General features: G+C 32.5%; 4 protein-coding genes across 11 annotated transcripts in view; 2 read left to right on the top strand and 2 right to left on the bottom strand.

The window, feature by feature from the left end:
* Positions 1–2,613, bottom strand: part of Pym (Partner of Y14 and Mago) — a 442,733-nt gene extending 440,120 nt beyond the window's left edge. The window contains exon 1 of the mRNA XM_064357673.1: positions 2,574–2,613. The gene's annotated coding sequence lies outside the window, so the exon portion shown is untranslated. The remainder of the gene's footprint in view (positions 1–2,573) is intronic.
* Positions 1–17,317, top strand: part of chas (chascon) — a 51,398-nt gene extending 34,081 nt beyond the window's left edge. For both annotated transcript variants that reach the window (XM_008203451.3, XM_008203450.3), the window contains exons 8-10: positions 3,405–4,038; positions 12,218–12,592; positions 16,508–17,317. In XM_008203451.3, coding sequence (XP_008201673.1) covers positions 3,405–4,038; positions 12,218–12,592; positions 16,508–17,066 — 1,568 coding nt within the window. In that variant the 3' untranslated portion in view covers positions 17,067–17,317. The remainder of the gene's footprint in view (positions 1–3,404; positions 4,039–12,217; positions 12,593–16,507) is intronic.
* Positions 17,318–20,066: 2,749 nt separating this feature from the next.
* LOC107398391 (uncharacterized) lies at positions 20,067–21,797 on the top strand. Its single transcript, XM_064357672.1, has 4 exons — positions 20,067–20,346; positions 20,399–20,592; positions 20,643–21,352; positions 21,417–21,797. Coding segments are annotated over exons 1-4 (1,269 nt in total). The 5' UTR covers positions 20,067–20,345; the 3' UTR covers positions 21,781–21,797.
* On the bottom strand, positions 21,790–25,317 carry LOC103314955 (uncharacterized). 7 transcript variants are annotated; one of them, XM_064357670.1, is made up of 8 exons: positions 25,036–25,317; positions 24,790–24,983; positions 23,889–24,739; positions 23,453–23,830; positions 23,268–23,400; positions 23,015–23,206; positions 22,318–22,961; positions 21,790–22,254 (listed from the first exon to the last, which is right to left on the bottom strand). In XM_064357670.1, the coding sequence occupies exons 4-8, from the start codon at positions 23,790–23,792 to the stop codon at positions 21,821–21,823; spliced, it is 1,743 nt and encodes a 580-aa protein (XP_064213740.1). In that variant the 5' UTR covers positions 23,793–23,830; positions 23,889–24,739; positions 24,790–24,983; positions 25,036–25,317; the 3' UTR covers positions 21,790–21,820. The 7 variants fall into 7 exon arrangements, 1 of the variants encoding a protein (XP_064213740.1); XR_010334722.1 differs by having other exon boundaries at positions 21,790–22,961; positions 23,268–23,397; XR_010334725.1 differs by having other exon boundaries at positions 21,790–22,961; positions 23,268–23,397; positions 23,641–23,830.
* Between the last annotated feature and the right edge of the window lie 9 nt (positions 25,318–25,326).

Genomic DNA, 25,326 nt, shown 5'->3' with positions numbered 1-25,326 from the left:
CCTAAGCCGCAGATACTCACTTAAAAATTATTTTCAAATATACAGGCTGTTTCTGAAATAAGCTATAATACAAACTTATGTTTTTTTAAATGGTAACACCTATATTTTTTGCATTTTTTATGCAGCTTTTAAAACTAATGATTTTTTCGAAGACGAAATTACGTATATTTATTATGTGTCTTTTAATTAGCGGTGACTTCTCCATTCATAAAATCTTTTTGTTTATTTATTTATTTTTGTTAAAATTTACTCAATCAAAACTTATGTTTTTTTTAATGGAACACCCATATTTTTGCATTTTTTACTTTAAAAATTTATTACTCAAAAACTAAGACTTCTAGAAAAGTGGGATCTTTACCATTTTAAAGTAGAATATTCAAACTTTGAGAATGTATTTTTTTAGCTCACCTCGATCAAGAAAATAAAAAAATTAGGAGGATTGTTAAAAATTAAATAACTTAAAAATTTTAAATGGAACACTCTATTTTTTATTTTTGCATCTAAAAGACCTATTGTCTATTTAAAAACAGTAACAGTTAAGCGTCTTTCGCTGATTACTTAGAAGATATTAGAGGTGACTAATGGACTTTACCAACTCGCTGAGTAATAGGTACACAATAATACACAATACAGGAAATTGCGCTTGAAAAAAGTTGAAAAAATTGCTACGTTTTTTAAAAAACACAAACTTTTTAAATAATACTGGGTGATTTTTTACTAGATACCTTAAGGAGACGAAGAAAAACTTGGTGCATATTGGGTGACATTACAAAGAACTTTTTCAACTTTTTAGAGAACTTGAGAATATTTTAGAGAACTCTCCATAGCTATTTCTCAAATAAATTGATTAAAAAAAATTAAGGGTATTACAGAATTTTATTAGAGAGAAACAGTTGACAAAAAAAAATTAAGATAAAAGCAGATCCACATTTATCTACTGATTTTGTTTTTATTATTCTTGAAAATCTATAGAATTTATTTGTTGTGGGACAGTGTATATTAAAACGCCAATATTCCTAACATTTAAAATTTTGAAGGGTGTTTATATGAGGTTCAAAAGGATTAAGTGCTAAAAATTCTCAAAGTACCACAAAAAATGTCACTCTGTCAATACAAATTGTCCATTTTCGGGGTTTGTAATTTTTTTCTTATTTTCTGTATTAACCATTTTTTTTTCTTTTGAAGAAAATGTTATCATAGGCAGGGGCGACCAAAATCAAGTAGCTTTGGGCGACAATGGACCTAAATACGCCAAAATGTTTGGAACAGTTTAAAATAATAATAATTTAAAAAATTTATAATAATAGTTATTTATTTAATGAGTTTGAGTGTAAATCGGACGCTTTATTTCACGAGTGGATTTTTAAACCACGAGTGAAAACGAGGCGAAATAAATGAATCGATTTACACAAAAACGAGTTGAATACAACATTTTATTCTTCGAAATAGACTCAGCAAGGCTTAAAATTGCTTTAAATTTGTTAAAAATAATTTGACGTTTTGTACTGAGAAATGCCAAACAGTTGTCAAAACTTCCTTACACAAGAGAAAAACCGTAAATTTTGACAGTGTCGAAAAATAAACTTTTTTTATTTGTGTTGAAAAACTAGTAGAGAGAAATTGTAAACTACTGAATTCAGGACACATAAAATATAGTACAAAAATAAAATTAAAACAAAAGTTTCATGTCGGCTTGTGTAATCGATAACAAAAAATACAGAGCGAACTGATAGAGGTTCTTTCAAAATCCAAAGATCTACTGATATAGATTTAACGGTATAAGAAATATTGAGAAAAGATCCCACTTTCCAAAGTGCTTCACACGTTCTCGTATTAAACATATTTCCAACTAGAAATGTCGTCATGGTCACTATAGGCATTCACATCATCCAAGCCCATATTCTGAATTAGAATTCTTCTACCGCTTTTGACACTTGACATAATTTAGTTTAACTCTATCTTAATTCGTATTTTAGGTCTGATTTAGAAAAAAATCTAAGTTAACTCACGAGTCAGGTCATTTCCAAGTTGGAAATATTTTTTTTGACTTTATACAGCGTGCTCACTGGCGCACCAACTCAATGGTGTGTGGTAGAGAAGTGGTTACATATAATGGTAAAAATAGTAAAAAAATTCTTTGTATTAACGTTGTCTAACAGTCATGATCGCAATAGAATTTGAGCAACAATAACAATAAATTATTTTTGAAACGGTTTCCTAGGAAATAATTTCCAGTGTTGGCACATCTACAGATTGTGATTTTTTGGATGAATTTTAATTTTTTTAAACTAAAAAAAATGCTAAAATCTGAGAGTAAATTTAAAAATAATTATTCATCGTTTTGTTACGGAACGATTACCTGGTATGAAACATAAAAACATTAAAAAATAATGAAAACTAAAGAAGTTAACACAATAAGTTTGTAGCTCCACATTTTTTAAAATATAACTTTAGGAATTTTTTCAACATTTTTCCCGTAATTTGCACTTGCTTCTCAATAACGTACCACTGAGTTGGTGCGCCAGTTTTTGAGCAACCTGTATCTAACTCGCTATTGAAATAACGGGCCTTATTCGGAAGTAAAATTACCGTTGGGGGCGCCACTGAGCTGGGTTGAAAACAGTAACCATAAATGACGGGAAAATGTTTATTCGGATATTTTGAACGTTGTACAAATTTTGGGGCTTCACAATTATTACATTGCCTATGCGGAATGGTTATTGCATCTTTGATGCAAGAAACTTATGTTGACAAATGAGAGATGACGAGGAAAACACGAATAACGAATGACTGTTTGGTTCACTTTTTTTATTGGAAAATTATTACAAAGACATTGAAAAGCCTACCTTTTGGCATAATTTACGTTTAAATGTATCAGCAGTTGTTAATCTTTATTGTAGTTTTGTAGATTTACCGCAGCATTTCATGATTTTTTCAGTGGAAAATTCTAACCTAAAATTCATAACACTTCACTAATTTATTGGTTTCTTGAGCTAAACTTTGTGTTCGCTGTGATCCATTACTTATAATCTTTAATTAGACAACTGCTTGATAACACTTTGTAATCAAAATTTAAATATTTTTCACTTTTTATCCACTTTCAAGTTCCAACAATAAACACTTTATACCACGAAAAACTACAGAACCAAAGTCAACGCTAGTATTTACCACCACGTACTTTTAAAGTAATTCTTTCTATTGTAAGTAATTAACACTATACACGCAAAATTGTTGAACAATTCATTAAATGTCAGTTAAATGTGGCATTACCAAAATTTCTTTACTGTTTTCGACATACATGTAGTTCAAAAGTCATCACCAGAGGGCGATTAGTTAATTTTATTTCCGAATATGGTTCCTAAACCATGCCAGTGGCGTTCAACCTTAACAAAACGTATGTAAAGGTATCAGTCAGTGGTCGGAGCGCCATCCCATGCCCTCCTACCACCACCAGGACACCCCGATCTACGTGCACGAGCCCGTGACGTACACGCCCCCACGCCGGTCCCCCATCCCCGACTACCGCAGCAGCAGCTCGCCCATGCTGGTGCCTCCTCCAGTCCGCGTCTCCCCCATCCGGGAGATCACTCCGACGCCCCCACAGCGCAAACGGGTTTCCGAGCGTCGACACCAGCAAGACAGTCGATACGCGAACGCGATGGAGCCTCCACCGGACTACTCGCCGCCGGTCAACGAGAAGAAGGCCATGCAGAAAACGCGCTTCGCCCCGGACCCCCCCAAGGCCAAAAGCGGCAACATCATAGGCCAGTCCATCCGGAAACTAGTCGGGAAAATTCGATCGGCGAGCACCGAACGCAAGACCAGGCACAGGACGAAGAGGTCCCCCAGCCCCTCGTACCAAAAGGGCCACGTGATCGACAACAACATCCACCACAACGGCGTCGAGAGCAAGCAGCCGGTGCAGAGGTACTACCTGGGGGAGGACCCCTTCGGGGGCAGCATCTACGGCAGGGAGAACAAGTACGACGGGGTGAAGCCGGCCAGAGGCAGCTCCAAGAGGAAAGAAGAGGAGCACAGGTGAGGAGTAATTAAGTATTGCGTCGCAAGGTGGTTTCATTAAGGAAAACGACCATAAATTCTATTGAATTTGCATCAATAAGTAGGCGTGTTTGTGCGATTGATCACGTGAAAGGCGGTTAGTGCAAACAACATTGATGCTGAAAAGCGCACAATTTGAGGTGTGAAAGTGATATTTTATTACGCGGACAAGATGGTAAAAGACACAGGTGGTACCGATTCTATGTGGACGCGAGCGAATTACGAAAACGGTTACCAAATCGGCCGCTCTGAAAAGTTTCAAGTGATGCAGCAGTGATGTTGTTTTGGCCAAAGTTGGAGTGCTTACATTGATTTTATCGATCGAGAGTTATATAATGAGAAGCAGTTGAAAACATACGTAACATGACATAAATTAACGCTGATGCAATAGCTAATAGAGCTCTTTAGCTGCTCTCGAATTTATCACATTGTACAGGGTGACCCCGATAATACTTCAAACATTATACAAGAACACAGACAGTGTTTCCAAAAATTTTGGTCACTGGAGGGGATATCGTCATGACAGTTTCATAAGTAAATTTTTTCCTATTAAGTATTTATTTTGGAAGAAATTGCACAGTACTATCAAAATTTGTTGTTTTTGTCAAAGCTGGAAAATCAATAAAAAGAAAGTTTTAAACATTGTTTCAAAAAAACAACTTGGCGGCATTGAGTTTATTTATAACTCTTTCATGAACATTGTCTTGTCACACAACTGCTAGAGAAAATGACCGTTGACACAATCACAAAAAAGTATCAAATCTTGAAGGCATCAAGATTTTTACGATTTTAGGGCTTTTATAAAGATAACTCTTTTATTGGATTATTTTTGACGAAATTTTCCAAAATAACTATATTAAGTTTCTAGCTCTCACTAAATTTTCGACCCAATTAAATAATTATATTACATGATTAGCCAAATTTTAATTTTTTTCGAAAATTTGGTATAGTTATTTTGTTTTTTAAGTATCGGTGACTTTTCTATTCATGAAATCTTTTTGTATATTTGTTTGTTTTTATGAAAATTTACACAGTCAAATTTCATAATAGCATGCATGTAAAATTTAATTCACAACAACAAAAGACAAAAAAGGATTTGGAAAAATATTTCTGGGATGTAATGGTCCCAAATTTTGAGAACCACTGAACTAGAATGATAAAAATTAGCATGCACTTTAAAATATCATTGACAAAACGGCAAAGGTAAATTGCCTTCTTGGTCCACTCTGTAATTATTTTATTTCAATTTGTGTTTTGTTATTAAATTTTACAAATAAGACGAAAAAAATTGGCCCAAAATAGGTTACAAATGAACATGCAAAATTTTGAAAGATTTTGAAAACATATTCATGCGCCACTATGTCCAATTTGTTTAACGAAAAAATTAACTGCTGATAAACTACCATAAGCCACACAGTAGCTCTCAACAAGTAAGTTAATTTTTTTTTCAAAAATCATGCATTTTTTGGAAAAATTAAAAAATTAAAAATTAAAAAGTATTGGATAATAAACTATTTTAGATGGGGCAAAATGTATTAGATTTACCGAAACTGTGAACGTACAACAATGTAATTAAAAAAGAATTTAATGAAAACACGACACTTTTTTATGAAGATACAGATAGTTTCATAAAAGTATGAGATTAAAATTTATTTTAAATTTTATAAATTTTTGAAAAACAATTCCGACTATTTAGATACATCTGATTATCCAAAAGATCATTCTATAGTTTCCTAAAAATAAGAAATTAAAACAAAAATTCAAAGATGAATTTACGTATTTTACGTTTAAACCAACATTTGAAAATCACCCAATTGATTTTTTTGCACTTTTTGTATAGACATAAGAAAAGTGCATATTTTTAAAGTTTAAAAAAAATGATTTTTGAATTTTTGTAAAAAACTAGTACTTATAGTACGGAAAATGAACTATCGAACAAACCGTCTTGCTCTTAAGAGTTTTTGTTTTTTTTTTAAGTTTTGTATTTTTTTAATGAAAATATAAAAATGCCTCCGGAGCGGCTCTGGGTTTCATTAGGAGGTATAGATAATTTAAAGCGTGTTGTGATGCATTTTTTGCTTTAAGCCTATTTCAAGAAAAATGCAAAAAACGACTTGAAATTTTGACTATTTTTCATTTTTTAAACATTGATTACGGTGAATCTATTGGAAAAAAACTTTTCAGTTTTAAGGTGATATCTTAAAAAAAAATTTCAAAACCTGATTACGGTAAAACTAAAAAGCCATATAGGACAAAAAAAATATTCTGTCGTAAAAAGCACAAAATCTATGAGATAGGATAGATTTAAATTGATTTTTTGATTTTTTTTATTGTGAAAAATCTCTCCGAAAAAGTGGAACTATTTTTGGATACAAACCTTTGTAAAATGATCCCGGGGATGGATTGACGTCGAAAAAACCGTCAAATTCTTGGGAGTTTTCGAGTTATCAACACATAAAATATTTATCTATTTTGCTTATATTAGCAATTTTCGCAAAATAATGACCTTGTTTTTAAAAGATAGATAACTGAAAAACGTTTCAAACGTTAACGAACTTAATGGAGTTATGATTAATAATCCCGGAGTTATTGCCCGATAAAAGCTCAAGGTACCGGAAATTGTTCAATCGGTAACATCACGACAAAAAGTATGACAAGCCTTGGTTTTAACTATAAAATTAAGAATATTAATTCATTTTGTGTCATAGATCCTTTTCAAAATTTCCTGCAATGAAAAATTAGGAATATGACGTCATAATCAATTAAATTATCAATAATAATCGAAATCAAGTCGACATTTTTTTTATTTTGTCTCGAATTTCACTGAATGTGTCACATTGGATGAATTGTTATTAGTGTCGAAAACTATTTGATCTTAAAATTGAACTAAAAGCTCGCTAAACCCAACTTTAAATCGAATTAACTTGAGTTAGAGAGCAGCTATGGAAAAACGGTTTTCTTTATTGTAATCAGCGCTATCATTTGACACAAAGTTGTTTTTAAATTGCTAATTATGGTGGGAAAACATTTTATGGCGAATTGTTCGAATACCATAAAAGGCCGCCAATTTTCGCTTGATATGAATGACACGGCCGCGAACTTGTATTTGTCAGAATTTCAAGAAGATCGTCTCCCACCTCACGATTCAAGTTTACCGATGGAATGAATAATCTATGAGTCACGTAAAAACAGCATAATATACCGAGAAAAGCATTAGAAAAATATGCGATATGCTAATATTGCCTTCGCCGACTTGAAAAGCCGCTCTTGATCATCGTGGTTGCTGAAAATATTTTTTGGAGGTCATACCACTGGCTCATAACGTCGTTTAAGATTTATTAAAAATGTTCTGTTACGTGTTTTGAAATAATGAATGGTCAATTTTGCAGTGGGCGGAAGACTGGTCCATCTTAATAACATGTAATTGGCCAATTTTGTCCAGACTATTACAAAATTATTATTTCTACAGACGTCTCATCCTCTGTAAATTAACAACATTTACGATGTTTATCGCTAAGAGTTTTAAAATCATGACGTTGATTTCCTGGCGGAGAGAAACTGCGGCTGATTTCAACTTGGGAAAATCGTCAGTAGCTTTTCTCACTGTTCTAATCATTGTTCTAAATACTTTTTCACATAAAATATCAATTTCATTGTAGATTTTTTTATTGAGAAAATAAAATCCCAGGCTTCACTTTTCCTTTTTATTAAATAAACTGACGAAGCAAAAACGAAGGAATAATTTCTCGAGGTGCAGCTTAAACCCGTTAAGTTGAAAATTCGTTTCTTGACAAAACCTACGGAAATACGGTATTATTTGCAAACCTGAGGACTGGCCTGGTTTTTATGCATGTGGTCATGCCTAATATGTAAACGATGACTGTGTATTTGTCACTTGGCACAGTTTTATTTTTTATCTACACATTTTTTAAATTATAATTAGAGATACCTACACCTTAGCTCACCAACACCCACCAAATCAACAACCACAAGATATGGCAATAAAAGATATTTTCTTGTCGTAGGGAATCATTATAAAGTATCTAATAAAAAATTCCACTGAAAGCTTACGAGTGTGATTTCTCTTCCTAAAACTTGAGCAAATGAGCTTGGAAAAGTGCTTCCATTGGGATTTCGGATATTTTAATAAGAGAAAAATGTCATTACGTCTAATTGTACCTTACTTAATAATCGAAAAAATAAAACATTATACATACACACACTGTATGAGTGATTCAAAAGTGTCAGTGATTCTTTTTCAAGCAACTTAGTCTTTAATTATTCTTATTTCCTTAGCAACCGTTTTAACTGTTGCTCTTTTGTTTCCAACATTGTCAAATTTATTCCATTACTTGTTCGCTAACTAAAAAGTGATCTGAAGTGTCAAAAAATTTTAACTTAAAAATCTGTAACAAATTGTGAAAAAAGCTGAGTAATTTTTTGTCATATGAACTTTCAACTTAGTTGGATGTTTTTATCTCTACTTTTGAATTACCTCCTGTATACATAAAAAGTAAATTCAATAAAGCGAAAATGAATAATAAAAAATAATGATTTCTTTTATGTATTCAATAAAATTTTAAACGATATATTAAAAAAAGCTAGGTTTAGCAAACAAAGCCAACAGAGTCATTTGAACGAATATTTTTGTTTAAACATATTTTTTTAATAAGAGCAACTCTCGTTGAAAAATAAGTTCAGCTGAACGAAATACGCCCAAAAATTCGATGTCGCTTTCGGGATTTTTATATCAATAAAAACTCAGTTTAAGAAAATCATTTAAAAAAAACTCGTTAAAGTAATTTTTTTAGAATTCTTTACATAACCTAATTAAAATAAGAGCGTTTCTTGCTCAAAAATAAGCCGAAAAATGTGGTTTATAGCATTTTTTGTCAAACTATTTTGCATCGTTTTAATAAAATCTGCGAATATCTCCTAGGTTTCATTACAAAGCAAAGGAACATTATGCTTTCTGGTAGTGTTTCACGATAATGAAGAAACGGTCTTGTAATACTAAGACAAGAGTTGAATTGACAATTTCCCTACTCAAGGAACAACGATCAAGAATTTCTGTCAATCTTGAACTCTTTCTCTAAGGTTTGTGAGTTTAAGTTTTACTGATAAGAAACTCATTTAATACAAACTGAATGTTTAATATTTATAGGCGCAATAACTTCCGAATTTCCGAATAAAAATTTATTTTTGTGGTATTTTATTAGTTTGAATCGAGGTTAATTGAACTGATATTAACGATTTCATCGTAGATTACCTTCTGTAAATTTACTAGTACCACCTATTACCTATTTTTTACGATTATTTTTAATGTAAAATTACTCGCGTTATTTCATGAAAAATGTGCCAAAACGCTTGAAACGAACAATTTAATGACTTTTGGTACCCCTTTGTCTTTTATGTCAAAAAATTAACGCAAAACATGATTTTCAAAAAAAAACGTTCTCACTCAAGCAGACACGTTATTTAATTATTTACAGGGTGAGTCTACTAAAAGTATAGTTTGTCCATTCTTAAAAACTAATAATTGCACAGAATATCGTGTTGGCTACTAAATACAAGGTGTGTGAGAATGATTTTCTAATCTGAATTCAGAAATGCCGCTTTATAGAACTAACGACAGGCATTCAGACATCGAATATTGCCATTCTTTCATTTATTGAGTCTCTAATTCGGAATAGTTGCTTTTTACTAATTTGTGAAATGTAATTATGTAATTGACAATATGTGAGTGTCACAACTGACAATTTTGACATTTATTGACAGCGGATTCAATTGAGCAGAGTGGCACATTTTTTTACATGTAAGCAATTGAATTAAAGTTAGCTAAATGAGAACCATTTTAATACACCTTGTACTTTCTAATACTTTTTAGAATTGTTAGAATTATCTTTTCTTAAGCGATGCTTAAACGTTGTTTAGTGCAAAAAATCCGTAAGAAAAATTTCTAGTCTCAAACATAGTTAATTAAAAAATAAAAATTCAAATAAATGTAATTTTGTCTCTAGCAACAATTTTCTGATACTTTTTTATATTTGTCTCTCTGCATGTGATTTTTTTCAGAATTATTATTTCTTAAGCGATGCTTAAATGTTGTTTAGTGCAAAAAATCCGTAAAAAAATTCTAGTCTCAAACATAGTTAATTAAAAATAAAAACTCAAATAAATGTAATTTTGTCCCTAGCAACAATTTTCTGATACTTTTTTATATTTCACTCTGCATGTGATTTTTTTCAGAATTATTATTTTAAAAAGCGATGCTCAGATGTTGTTTAGTGCAAAAAATCCGTAAAAAAATTTTTTGTTTCAAACATAGTTAATTAAAAAATAAAAATTCAAATAAATGTAATTTTGACCCTAGCAATAATTTTCTGATACTTTTTTATATTTGTCACTCTGCATGTGATTTTTTTTAAGATTTATTATTTCTTAAACGATGCTTAAATGTTGTTTAGTGCAAAAAATCCGTAAAAAATGTTTCTAGTCTCAAACATAGTTAATTAAAAAATAAAAATTCAAATAAATGTAATTTTGTCCCTAGCAACAATTTTCTGACACTTTTTTATATTTGTCACTCTGCATGTGATTTTTTTCAGAATTATTAATTTTTAAGCGATGCTTAAATGTTGTTTAGTGCAAAAAATCCAAAAAAAAAATTCTAGTCTCAAACATAGTTAATTAAAAATAAAAACTCAAATAAATGTAATTTTGTCCCTAACAACAATTTTCTGATACTTTTTTATATTTTCACTCTGCATGTGATTTTTCTCAGAATTATTATTTTAAAAAGCGATGCTCAAATGTTGTTTAGTGCAAAAAATCCGTAAATTTTTTTTTTGTTTCAAACATAGTTGATTAAAAAATAAAAATTCAAATAAATGTAATTTTGTCCCTAGCAACAATTTTCTGACACTTTTTTATATTTGTCACTCTGCATGTGGTTTTTTTTAGATTTATTATTTCTTAAACGATGCTTAAATGTTGTTTGGTGCAAAAAATCCGTAAAAAATTTTTCTAGTCTCAAACATAGTTAATTAAAAAATAAAAATTCAAAGAAATGTTATTTTGACCATAGCAACAATTTAATCAAGAATTTTTTGCTCATAACATCAATTAAGTTTTGTTGATTTAGAATAACACTTGAAATAATAAAATTTCCATTAATTAATACTTTCATATTAATATTCTTAATTAATTATAAAGAAGGCGAGAAAACTTCTAAAAAAATTCATATACATCGAGAAAAATATAAAGTAGATTGAAACAGTTTGACAACTGGCACATAATTTTTGCTGTAAGGGAACAGTGATATGCACTGGATTAGGCTGGAATCTTAGGACACTGATAAAAACTACTGGCTCAGGTAATTTGATGACTACATTAAATTTGCCAAGTTCTGATTCATTATCAGTTCGAACACAGGTTCTAACTTAACCTTTTAGAAAAAAGCATGTTCAAACCATGGAAAAATATAAAACTCTGACACTATTTTCAAGCTGGAATATTTTTCGTTTTTATTGCAAACAAATGTACAAACTCAGTGACAAACGCTGATTTCTGTTTGACTATTACATTCTGAGACTCAGGGCCGGTTTATAAAATGCTTTGTTAAAATTTAATTCGTTGTTAAAAGTTAACAACGCGAATGGACCAATCAAATTAGTTCAATTTGGTCACGTGACCAGTTAAGTACGCATTATGTAATGTGGTGAAAAATATTTTTAGCAGACTCATTCCGTAAATAATACATCAAAAAAAATTGTAATATACTCGTAAGTTTGGCAAAAGTATGAAACCAAGCAATTTCTACTCAATTTACGTTCGCAGAAAATAAAACATGTCGTGTTTTCAAGAATGTAGATTGTAAATTTCCTAGTTTTCCTTGTTCGTAACAATTGTTCTTAACGAGAAGAAAAAAGAAATAAATATTCATCGAGTTCCACACATTTGGGTTAATGAAACGACCAGACTTGACATTTAAAATTCCTGGTGCAAATAAGGAAGCTCCGTGTTTGTTTTCGCTCGAATGTCCTTTCATCCCATGCCGTACGCCACTCTCCCACGCCCGTTTTTTAAGGCAATGCCGTGTCCGCGGCGTGGGCATGCCCCATATAAGCCGATGTCTAAACTGTCCCAACCATTCCAGGTCCCAGAGTACCCTGGGCCGCTTCAGTAAATCCACCAGTCGCCTTCTGAACGCGCCAGCCCCCCACGAGCGCAACTCGCAGACGCTCCCGCGTCACCTGTCCCGCCACCACGAGCCCCCGACCCGTCTGGAGAAGAACAACAAGTCCAACAGCACGATCAACGTCTCCATCATCAACACTGTGTCGCGCACCCTTGGCCCACCTCTGGGCCCCGCCAAGCCAGCCAGGACATACAAATCGAATCTCTCACGCAGCAAAAGTTTGAACGTCCACGCCAACGATTACCGCAAGCCGGGGATGTACACCAGCAACCCCCATCTCAATCGGCTGGAGGAGAACCCAGTCGGGCTCAAAAGTCCTGGATTGATTTCCAGGTTAGTTAACTTTACACCCTCATTAAATTAAATAATAACAACAAAAATAAAAAATAAAAGTTAAAAATATATGCCTACAGAAAGTAAAATAACGCAAAGTAAAAACTGGCAACCCTAAAGATATTCATCTAGGTCTAGGAACATGTCTGAGTATCGACAGTATCTGCGGAGGGGTGGATGTAATAGATAGCTGTGTAAAAAAGTGCTGAATGTCCATTATATTTGTGGTCAAAATATAATGGTACAGTTAGCAGTGTATTACTTTTAAAGCTTAAATTTTACTTAATATAGACACTTGGATATTTTTTTATCCTTTTGGTACAAAAAAAAACACTTAAAACTGGATATTTTTACGGTGGGCAAAAATATTAATAGGTAGCTACTCATTTTATTTTGGACGTAAATAGTTTGGAGATTTTTCCTTTGTACAAAATTGAAACTCTTTTCGGCTCTCCCTTAAATAAATTCAAATGAAACTGGGATTTTAAGGTTGTTTCATTCAATTCTTTGTGGTTTTCTATATAATTAATAATAATAGAAGAGTTATAAGTTAATTGAATTATCAGGGGTTTAAAAAATTTCATTTTTTGGTCTGCAGATTTAACAGTTTATTCTACACAGGCTGTTTAAAAATTGGCGCCCCAAGTCAGTGGTACGTTGTTTAGAAGCAAATGTAGATTACAGGAAAAGATTAAAAGATTAAAGTCATATTTAAAAAAATCTGGAGCTACAAATTTTAGTTTGTTAACTTCTTAATTTTTCACTATTTTTTATGTTTTTATGTTTCACACTACTGTATTTTCACATGGATAACAACCACCTGTAGAGTTGTTAGGTTGGTACGCCATGCCAACAGTTTTTTAGTGTACCGATTGGCAGTACTAATTCGCTTTCAAAATGTGACAGCTGGCACAAGCGCAGTAAAGAACTGAAATGAACTGGTTATTTTTTTATGAAAACAAGGTATTAGTCTTGATACCTTGATTTTGGACCAGATTCACAACTTCACACCTTTGAATTAAGTGAATAATTGACAGATTTTAAAAACTTTCGGCGCTTCTTACCTATTTTTGTAGATAATGTCAATTCTGACAAATTTCTCACTATAAATTACTAGAAACATTAGCTCATTTAAAGACCGACTTAATTTATTTACGCTAGAAAGTCATTTTTATGAATGTGAACCAATAATAAACAATCGTTGCTAACACAATGATGAATTATTTTTGAATTTACTATCAGTCCCTAGCAATTTTTAAATTTAAAAAAATTAAAAATAATCAAAAAACCAAAATTTGTAGATGTGCCAGCAGTGGGTACCTTTTATTTTCTACGAAACTGTTTCAAAATTTTTTTTTGTTGATTAAGCATTTCTCTATCATATCCCACTAAGTTGGTGTGCTAATTTTTGACCCTGTATACTGTTGAAAACTTGCGAAGTTGGCCATCACCTCGTGTTTCCTTTTTTGAATTCATAAAAAGTGCTTAAAATGCTAAGATGAGTTCCCTAGATCGCAAAAATTAGGCTGCTAGAAAAAATCTTTTGGAAATTTTGAAAGCCTCTAACAGTTCCTCAACAACACAGAAGTAAACGACTTAAAAATGCTAATATGGGTTACTAGAGGTGATAAAAAAAATTGTTAACAATACCAAAAAAATTTGAGGCCACTGATAAGATGTAAACTAGTGTATGAAATTTCATTTGCAAGAGAAAAACAACAAAATTTATTACATTTTAATTTATTGTTTAGATATTATGGTATGTCATTTGAAGTAGACAAACGATAAATTTCAAAAATTTAATTTTTTTGACTAAAGATGAAGGAAATATTGAAACCTTCAGTAATAGTGTATACATACTTAGGCTTCAGACATTTAGGTTTGAAGCTAAATTAGTTAATAGTTTTATAATGAAATGTAAACACAATTAAATTTGAAAAATCTTGTGAAGATTTTAATACAATGTGATCCAGAATGCCTGTGACTGTTGGCAACAGAATTGAAAGCGTTTTTTTTCTTTTTTTTTCTTACCTTTTCAAGGGTTTGCAACATTGCAACTGAATAAAGTTTGAAGTTCCTGAGGCAAATAACATAAACTGGAAATTTTCAAATTTGGAATTTAAAAAATATCACCTGTCAGTATCAGGAACCAGAAGTATCATTTAAAAATAAAATTAAGGTAAACTAATAGAAACAATCATTCTAGAACACTTTGTAGTTTTGTTGTTCCTGATTTGGGTTTCTTAAATGGACAAATTAATATTAATTAATATGTTAATTTATTAACATTATTTGTTCGTTCTTGTAAACATTCCCAAAATTATTTTTTGAGAAGCTTTCTTTATCTCGGGAAAAGGAGGGTCAATGTTTTCTGAATCTGCTGAATTATACCAGAAAAAATTGTTTTTTTTTAAATCCTAGTGAATATTTTTTTTGTTTCTAAAAATCAATAAACACTTTCAGTTTTAAACCACGTGGTTCACATTTAACCAATTAAATCAATTTTTTGGCTATTACATCACTCTGCCATTTTTTTCTTTTAGGTGACAGCTATTATTTTGTTAGACGTCTGTTGCGCAAAACCGTCAATTTTTAGCAAAAGTAAAATGTTGTTGCAAAAAAAATATTTGAAAAAATTACTGCTAGTCCTAAAATAACGTTTCTTTCAATTTTTTGTTTTTTAATTTTTTTGAGGCGAGCGACATTATTTTAATAGATTTTTTAATTAATTAATTTTGATTATAAAGTTTTATAAAAAATTTGTATTTAAATTGTAACAGCTGTGTGGTATTTAATTTTTTCTTCAATTATTGACCGACAAACACGTATTTACCCACTAATCCCAGTTCACAAAGTTTTTTTGTATTTTTATTTTACTTTGCGCACTGTAATATCAAAATTTCGAAATGTCGTAATATCTATTAATAATTAGTTTGCAGTTTAAAACACTGCAATTGTAGAAAAAACCTTGTTTATAATACGTTCGCAAAACTGTTTTTCTGAGCTTTCGAATGTAGTTTTTATTTTGACATTACGGTCAAGATAAAAAAATTAACTTTTTCAAGCTTTAAAAACCCTTGCTTTGCACACTTAATATTATAAAATAGTTATTATTATATTATCTTATCAACAATCATTACTTCTGCAAATGGAATGCCAATGAACCAAAAAATTTAAAAGTAGATCTCCAGGCTAGATCTTGAACTTTTAAAATAATTCAAATTTTAATGTCGAAATTCAGAAATCAGTTCTTTTAAAAATATGTAAATATTGTTAGGAAATGTTTCACTAATAACGAAACTTATTTTAATATTGTAGTAACAATACAATAAATAATAATTCACTAAAGAATTTACTTTGTTGGCGGACGAGTTTTTTTCAACATCATTAGTTGACAACCATGTCAGTAATGATGAATTCTTGCCTGGAGTGGAGTGTAAAAGTTGTGAAAATTATGTGCCAGATAATTATGACTAGACTACACCTGCTTTTCCAATTGTATTTCAGAACGCATCAAACGTATTTAAAAAAAATCCTTAGAAAATCAGTAAGCTTTATTTGTAATTGTTATTATTATGCTTTGTGCTGATAAATATACCTACCTTTTTTGAAATACATTTGATATTCTTCTGTGAAAAGATATCTGTCAAGTGTTTTCCTGATTTTTTTAAGAATCGGATAATAATAATAATATTTGTTTATTAGAGCTTTTGTTGAAAATATACAATAATACAGCGTAATGCTTGATAGGGGAAAATAGAAAAACATAAAATAAAACCTCAACATATGCCAATCCTTAAGTAATAACTAAAGGGATTCCTTAAAAGAGTAGAATGAATTGCATGTTAGATATTTTTTTCCATTTTTTTATTATTTGGTTAAATTATAATAATTTCACCGGTCCTTTGTTTCCAGCCTTAGTCGCAGCCAGAAGGACCTCCAGGAAGACAGTGTGTACACGAACCGTTTTGTAAGAAACGGCACCAGTGACAACACCAGTGATAATAAACGAGTGTTCATGAAAAGTCTCAAGGATCGAGCGCCGGAATTGTTTAAAACTTTGCACGAGGACGAGCCAGACTCTGTGATCTACAGCACCCCAATCAAAAACCACCACAAGAACAAGTACAATGGGGACATCTACGAGCCCCCGACGCGCCTGAGGGAGCCCCAGTCCATCCTCAGGAGAGGGAGCAACTCCAGCACCGACTACTCCGAAACGTACCACACCACCACCCGAAACGACGACCCCCTCAGACCCAGCGTCACCAACACGGTGAAGAGCTACAGCAAGAAGACAATCCCGGCGAAAAACGGGCGAAGCATGGAGACGATCGAGTCAAGCGAGACGAAGTCGGTCACCAAAAGCCACTATCGGGGGGATCCCAGCGTGAAGTTCTACGAGACCGAGCGGAGATACAGCGGGGGAAGCCCCGTAGTCATCGAAGTCCGAAATAGCAACTATAGGAAATGATTAACTCGAAGATACTGCCATATAAACTGTCATTATTTATAATTGTTATTACTAATTGTGATTGTTTTGTCGTTAAAAAGGGTTTTGGCATTGTTAGGATGGTAGATTAGGTGCTAAAATTCCCTAAACTTTTGTATCATATGTTGTTTCTAACGTAATAATAAATGGAAAGAATAATCCTAGAGGTATAGAATGTGCCAAAATAATTTGTAAATACGAGCTTATTATCATGAATTAAAATTTTTAATGAAGCACTCCATTTTTACTTTAAGTTTATGGTCGCTGCCTGCGACCTTCAGGCGAGAAATCTCGACGACCTTGGCTCTAATCAAACGTTTTGCGGGAGATTATGCAGAGTTTCTCCGCCTTGAAAAAATCGGAGCAAACATTCCTAACCTTGTTTATCCTTTTCGGAAACCTATTGTCTCTCCTTGTGAAATATTATTGGCAGAAAAACAGTTTGACCTTCGACTTGGAACAGATGCAATGCAATTAATTGATGGCTATTGGGTGACTAATGCGAGACTTTCTTTAGCCTCAAGCCGAAGAACGAGGATAAAAGCACAAAAACGATGGAAATAAAGCAACATTTCAACAAACTGCATTTCAAAACAAATTTATTAATTTTTTTCTGCTGTAAATGGATCAAAAATACTTTTTGCAATACATATTAGACTACTTTTTTCAGAAAGTGCTGATAAAAAAATGATAAAAATAAAAAATTTTAATTCAAAAATGAGTTATTAAAAATTGAGACTTCATTAGTAGTGACATTATAATTAGGAGTAGGAGTAAAACTAATACTTTAGGGACGAAGCTGGACGTTTATTTTGCAGAACTATCACATAAAATACACATTTTTATATTTCTATACAATTATTAAAATGTTCTTTTCCCATAAAAGAACACGACCGTTTTTTTGCTTCTGGTAAAAGCAAAAATGTTAAGCACAAAAATAGAACTTTTACTCTGTGGCTGAAAAGTAAAACTTTAATCTGTGACATCCGATCATAAAAAATCATAAAAGTCTGCTTAAATATTATTGATACAGTTAAAGAACATAATTATTATAAAAAAGCCTAATAAAATGACAAAAGTCAGTTTATATCCTGTTGAGGCAATCGTTTATGTGATAATAAATTTACCAAACTAGATTAAATACCGGAACACCTTTCAAATATTTAAAAAATTTATTGCCGATAACATCAATAACTAATTAATACCAGTACAAACTGAGGGAAAAATATATATTGATATTACCGTTCAAAACATAGTTATTTGTTCTTTTAACTTGATTAATTTAATACAATCGGCCTTTTCATCAAAATTTAAAAGCTGATAAAGCCTACTCTAATTACAAATTCGAATGATCACATGGTATTTATTCTGTTTAAAAATCTGGAACGTGTATATCCATGGTATAAATATCTACAAATTTTAATGACATTTGTATAAATATAAAGGATGAAACCAAATGGTTACTTTACCTACCAAAGGAGAATTTGGAAATTGTAGAAAAATTGTTGAAGAAGTGTTTAGAAAATAATCTTGAATAGATAAGTTTAGAAAACTATTTTAAACAAGCGGCTAGAAAAGAATTTATTACAAATTTTTAATAAAATGATCTAAAGAAGAGTACACAAAAATAATGCTATAGAAATAATTATCTGGTAGACTTCTAAACGAAACAGAATTTTGTGATTGTAGAAAAAAATAGAAAAAAAAATTAATAAATAAGCACATAGTTAGAAATAAGTTGCCAGTTTATAAGAATTAATTGAGTGAACAACCGCTGAATAATGCGCAAAAATCCAAGGAAAAGGTTTAAATTTAATTAATCTTAGGTGTGTTTTATTAGCTCTTCAGAAAATGATAAACTAGCGACAAAATGCATGACAAATGTGGTTATCGCAGGGCAGGAAAACACTTTCCTCGATATAAATATGTATTATGCGGCAAAAATAGCAACGAATATTACAAATTAACAACAAAAAGTTCAACAAAATAAAATAAAATGTATTTGGAAATAACAAAAACTGGCACACCATCTCAGTGGTATGTGGCAGAAAATTTCTTACATAGAAAGGTAAAAATAATAAAAAAAATCTATGTATGATAGTTATGATTTTTTAATTCAATGATATGTGGCAACATTGTTTAACTATAGTGATCGCAATAGAATTTGATGAACAATAAAAATAAACTATTTTTGAAACAATTTCCTAGGAAATTTTTTATTGAATTTTTATTTTTTTAAACTCAAAAAACAGTAACAGTTTGAGTAAATTTAATAATAATTATTTATCAGCATTGTGTCAGTGAATGATTATATTAAAAAATAATAAAAACCACAGATGAACCATTAATCCAAGTATGTAAAAACTGAAAAAGTTAACAAAGTAAGCTTGTAGCTTAAGATCTTTTAAAATATGATTAGAATTTTTTCAAGATTTTTCCCGTAATCTACACATACTTCACTGAGTTAATGTGCCGGTATTTGAGCAGCCAGTGTAAAATAAAAAAATGCATATAATTGAATAAAACTAAAGTTTAAAGAAACGTAAAAATATTTACAGGGTGAGACGTAACTTATACCTATAAACTTTGGATATGTTATAGTATTTGATAAATAACAACGAATATGGCGTGATATGGCGTAGTGGAAACACTAAATAAATTTTAGAATTTCAAATAAAAAACATAATTTATGACCTTTACATCAGTTGGACTATCGTCTTGAATTTTTAAAAAATATAACAATATCAAATTTGTTATAAATTTGATATAATAGCTGGATTTGTTTTTATGTAGAGCTATTGCGCAATTGCTATTCTGTTATAGCTAATAAGTGATAATATTTTGTAAAATAAATAAAAATATACTTATAAAAAAATAATTACTTATATAAAATTATAGAAACCTCTATTAATTTAATACTTACCACACGTTTCCCAATATGTTACTACATCAAAATATGAACCAAAAATCAAAATAATTACGTAAAACTCAAATAAAACCTTTATACGCGCTATCAGTCGTGACGTCACCTCCCCACTCTTATTACGGTAGGTCAGTTGCTCAAAGCTAAACAACCAGTCTTTTACATGTGGTGTAATACGTTTTTCGGTTTTTTGGTTGTGTTTGTGCGTTAATAACGTGTCAAATAGCTGCAGCGGGTGTAATTTGTGCCACTAGAGACTTTAATTTAATTTAGAAGTGACTTTTTGTGAAAATACGAACTTTATAAAAGAATACAGGGAACCACGTTGTCGGTGAGAAAGTGAGTAAGCTTTAATTATACTTTGAGAAACTATTATATTTATGCATTTTAGTGGCAGAAAAGCACATTGTTAAGTTTCACTTTATTGCGAAATTTTTTGGGGACGGTAATCGCTTTTTAGTTCGGGGAGAAAATGCTTTTACCAGCGGTCACGTCACCAAATTTAGGTTTGATGGCACAGTACAACCGATGAGAATTTCTGCAGAAGTTCTACCGAGCATGAAAAAGCTAAATTATACTGTGGAGGTTTGTATTTATTTAACTGTTAGACATTTCTTCTACAAAGTGTGTTTTAGATTTCATATGACCTAGAAGAAGGGGTTAAGACGGCACATTGTACCTGCCCAAGGGGCAACGTGGCTTGCCATCATATGGCTGCAGCATTATATTATGCTCATTATAATGTAAGTGCTACTGACATTGAGTGTCAGTGGAGTGCCCCATCAAAAACAACACCACAAACAGAAGTCATTAAGTTAGCTGATGTTTACAAGCCGAAATTATCAAACTATACGGCACTGTCTAGGTCCTCTACTGAGGACGAAATTATTCAGTTCCGTGCCGAAATAGGCGTCACGAATGTGGTGGGCTTCACTTGGCTCCTAAGACCAGAAGCAAGTGAAGAAGCCAGAAAAATTATTGCAGATATCGAAGAAATTCTACAAAGCTTAGAATACGTGCAGGCCATAGACAAACAAAAGTTTCTTTTGGAGAAGTGCAGAATAGATGAGGCACGCATTAAACTGGTTGAGGCGTGCACTCGGGGCCAACATGTTAACGAAAATTGGCATGTAGCAAGGAAACATCGTTTAACGGCCAGCAGGTTTGGCATGGTACTATCTGCTTGCAGTAGACGAAGATTCCCACCCTCTTTATTTAAAAATTTGGCGGAAGGCTATTCGCTTGACAGGGTTGCTGCTGTGCAGTGGGGTAAGACCCACGAGAAGACAGCGCTCAGAGAATTTGAAGAAGCGACGAATCTTAAAGTCCAAGAGACGGGATTTTGGTAGGTCGAAAATAATTAACACGTATAACTTAGATGAATAATGTAATATTACTTTTTTTTGTAGGTTGGAAGAATCAGGCTTTTTGGGAGCAAGTCCTGATGGATTAGTGGAAGAAGATGGGATTCTCGAAATTAAATGCCCATATAAATATAGGGACACTGACAGTTTGTCTGAAGCCCTGAAGGATAAAAAATATTTTTATTGGAGGGATGAAAATGAGGACATTAATCTTAACAGCAATCACAATTATTACCACCAAGTACAGGGGCAAATGCACATCACTGGTCGAAGTATCTGCTACTTTGTCGTGTGGACACCAAAGTGCACAGAGATATTTCAAATTGAAAAAGATCCGGGGTGGTCAGAAAATATCAATATTTTAAAAGAATTTTATCTTGACCAATATATTTCCTTTATTTCACAATAATAAACTGTATATAAATAGATGGTTTTTATTTTACATTATTTTAATCATCACAATCCTGAAACAATTCTGCTACCTCTTTAATTAATGGAAATTGGAGGTTTGTTAAAGCGGCAGTCGCTTTAAAAACAATATCTCCATAGTGGCACAAAGACTCTGGCAAAAAATTTAAAATATGATAACATTTTAATCGGCGTATTGCCCTTTCGACGTGTATTCTTGCACGTGCAATATTTTCGGTACACTTAACTTGCTCTGGTGTAAATTGGACATTTGATAAAAAAGGTGGAATATTCAAAGTGACCCCTGGTGGCAGAATATTTTGGATCAAAAATCCCTTATCGGCTAAAATCATATCTCCAGTTTTTAACATGTCGATTATTCCACAATTTAAAACAACTTTTTGATCAGAAGTTGATCCCACGTATAAATCACTTACAAATGTGATGACACCATTGGGTGCAACTCCAATTAGCCCTTTGAAAGTATTATGATGTTTGTAAGTACTATATGTTAATTTCTGTGTTGACATAGACTTACGTGATACCACAGTGAAAATTTCGGTACAATCTAGAACTGCTCTACAATTAGTAAAATTGCTAAAACATGTTGGCAAGCAAGATTTATTTTTTTCGCGCGAAGGCATTGTCGTCATAAACTGTTTATATAAAATTTCATATATTACATGGACAAATGTTAAAATAATATTAGAAACTGTGCTTTGGGCAACCCCAAAGCGTTGCGCCAAATCAAGTTGAGGGAAATTGAGTCGTAATTTTACTAGGGTTAAAAAGAGTTGGTCAATTCTAGTTAACTTTTGGACTGTCCATTTGTGGTAATATTTTATGTCCAACTTTTCGATTAAGTGAAACAATGCTTCGAAAATCTGGCTATTGGGAAGACCGGTATATAAAACAATGAGTTTGTCATTTCCTTGAACATTTTCATAGCAAAATCGTACTGTCAGATATTGTATTTTTGCTTTAAGTTCAGCATTTTCCTTTTTGAGAAAATACATTTCTGCTTCAAGAGCCGCATGTGACACCAAGGGTGCTTGCACACCCATAGATTCTAACGGAGCATCTTGAATTATATCTGCTGGTGCTGCAACTACGGCTGTAGACGTCGATGGCACTTCCTCTAAATTCATTGTCGATGGTACTGTTTCTTCCGGTATATCAACACTATTCAAATGATCAAATTGTAAATCAATTTAAAACTAGGATTCACTTTTTACCTTAATGATTCAGCGGAACTAGAACAAGAAGGGAGTCCTTGTTTTTTCATCTTTTTTTTTTCTGGAGATTCCACTTGAAAATAGGCTCTTTTTGCGATATTGTGCAAAAATAATTCAGGACCATTTTCCTTTCTTCCATCCCGAAAATGGCAGCTGCAAACGTAGGCTCCTGGTCCGGGTTCTACATCTCTTCTACATTTAACAATGAAACAAGCAATTAAAAATTAATATCAAAACATCTATTAAAAATTACCTCAACAATTTTTTCCATAGTGCTCGTTCTTTTCCCGACTTAGGAAAACTAAAAAAATGGCATTTATCGCGAGTACTATAGTGTTTGCAATCTGGAGCCCAACACATTCCCATAGTTGTGATGTAAAAACCTACTACACATGAACTATCAAAGTATCGCAACAAAATATTATTCACAAATCATACCTAATGATGTACCACAAAAATGAGATAATGTCTTGGAAAAACAGAATTTTAAAAATTCAAGAACACGAAGATATGGAGAACGATCGGAAAAAACACGATAACAAAAGACACTCACGAAAGAAGCACAGAACTCACAACCCGTACTACTTTCAACCATGTATGTGCCTGAACCCTCTACCCTCGTATACCTGCTATTCATCCCTCGTGATGGGGGAGGGGGACAGAAAACAACCCGTTTATTGGGGTTGCGCCGGTTGCACCCCATGAATTCGTCATTCAGAAGAAATCCAATGTCATTAGTGTGGCAAACCATTTTTCCCTCAGTTTTAAAAGGCCACATAATAATTTACATCAATATGATGTCCAAATTAAGAAAAACTGAATTTTGAAGTTTGAAAAAAGTTAGGTTAGAAAAGGATTTATGTGTTCAACTTACAGAAATATTAGCTCAGTTGCTAAAATCTTTAAGAAACGACATTGCATTTTTCATAGCTATCATTTCTCTGTAAAAGTAATGTTCCTACACTTCTAGCATTAAAGAAATACGAAAAACTTTTAAATGCCCATAAGAAAAGCATTGAAAATGGCGATTGTTTAGCTTTAAGGTGCTGACCTACCTCAAATGTCTACGTCACACTGATAGCGCGTCTTACCCCACTGCACAGCAGCAACCCTGTCAAGCGAATAGCCTTCCGCCAAATTTTTAAATAAAGAGGGTGGGAATCTTCGTCTACTGCAAGCAGATAGTACCATGCCAAACCTGCTGGCCGTTAAACGATGTTTCCTTGCTACATGCCAATTTTCGTTAACATGTTGGCCCCGAGTGCACGCCTCAACCAGTTTAATGCGTGCCTCATCTATTCTGCACTTCTCCAAAAGAAACTTTTGTTTGTCTATGGCCTGCACGTATTCTAAGCTTTGTAGAATTTCTTCGATATCTGCAATAATTTTTCTGGCTTCTTCACTTGCTTCTGGTCTTAGGAGCCAAGTGAAGCCCACCACATTCGTGACGCCTATTTCGGCACGGAACTGAATAATTTCGTCCTCAGTAGAGGACCTAGACAGTGCCGTATAGTTTGATAATTTCGGCTTGTAAACATCAGCTAACTTAATGACTTCTGTTTGTGGTGTTGTTTTTGATGGGGCACTCCACTGACACTCAATGTCAGTAGCACTTACATTATAATGAGCATAATATAATGCTGCAGCCATATGATGGCAAGCCACGTTGCCCCTTGGGCAGGTACAATGTGCCGTCTTAACCCCTTCTTCTAGGTCATATGAAATCTAAAACACACTTTGTAGAAGAAATGTCTAACAGTTAAATAAATACAAACCTCCACAGTATAATTTAGCTTTTTCATGCTCGGTAGAACTTCTGCAGAAATTCTCATCGGTTGTACTGTGCCATCAAACCTAAATTTGGTGACGTGACCGCTGGTAAAAGCATTTTCTCCCCGAACTAAAAAGCGATTACCGTCCCCAAAAAATTTCGCAATAAAGTGAAACTTAACAATGTGCTTTTCTGCCACTAAAATGCATAAATATAATAGTTTCTCAAAGTATAATTAAAGCTTACTCACTTTCTCACCGACAACGTGGTTCCCTGTATTCTTTTATAAAGTTCGTATTTTCACAAAAAGTCACTTCTAAATTAAATTAAAGTCTCTAGTGGCACAAATTACACCCGCTGCAGCTATTTGACACGTTATTAACGCACAAACACAACCAAAAAACCGAAAAACGTATTACACCACATGTAAAAGACTGGTTGTTTAGCTTTGAGCAACTGACCTACCGTAATAAGAGTGGGGAGGTGACGTCACGACTGATAGCGCGTATTAAGTGTCTTGTTAAATTTTAATATTAATTTG

The sequence above is a fragment of the Tribolium castaneum genome, chromosome 6 (assembly GCF_031307605.1).
Source record: "Tribolium castaneum strain GA2 chromosome 6, icTriCast1.1, whole genome shotgun sequence".
Lineage (NCBI taxonomy): Eukaryota > Metazoa > Arthropoda > Insecta > Coleoptera > Tenebrionidae > Tribolium > Tribolium castaneum.
The sequence above is the reverse complement of the archived record's forward strand: the minus strand, read 5'-3'. Positions and strand labels throughout refer to the sequence as shown.

Bases quoted from the DNA above. Each gene is read 5' to 3' on its own strand.
- LOC103314955 (XM_064357670.1), bottom strand. From the start codon at position 23,792: ATGTGGCCTTTTAAAACTGAGGGAAAAATGGTTTGCCACACTAATGAC. The intron at 23,207-23,267 runs GTAATTTTTAAT...TGTTAAATGTAG, and splicing joins CTATGGAAAAAATTGTTGAG to AAGAGATGTAGAACCCGGAC. The intron at 22,255-22,317 runs GTAAGTCTATGT...ATACTTTCAAAG, and splicing joins AATTTTCACTGTGGTATCAC to GGCTAATTGGAGTTGCACCC.
- LOC107398391 (XM_064357672.1), top strand. The intron at 20,593-20,642 runs GTTTGTATTTAT...AGTGTGTTTTAG, and splicing joins AGCTAAATTATACTGTGGAG to ATTTCATATGACCTAGAAGA. The intron at 21,353-21,416 runs GTAGGTCGAAAA...TTTTTTTTGTAG, and splicing joins GTCCAAGAGACGGGATTTTG to GTTGGAAGAATCAGGCTTTT.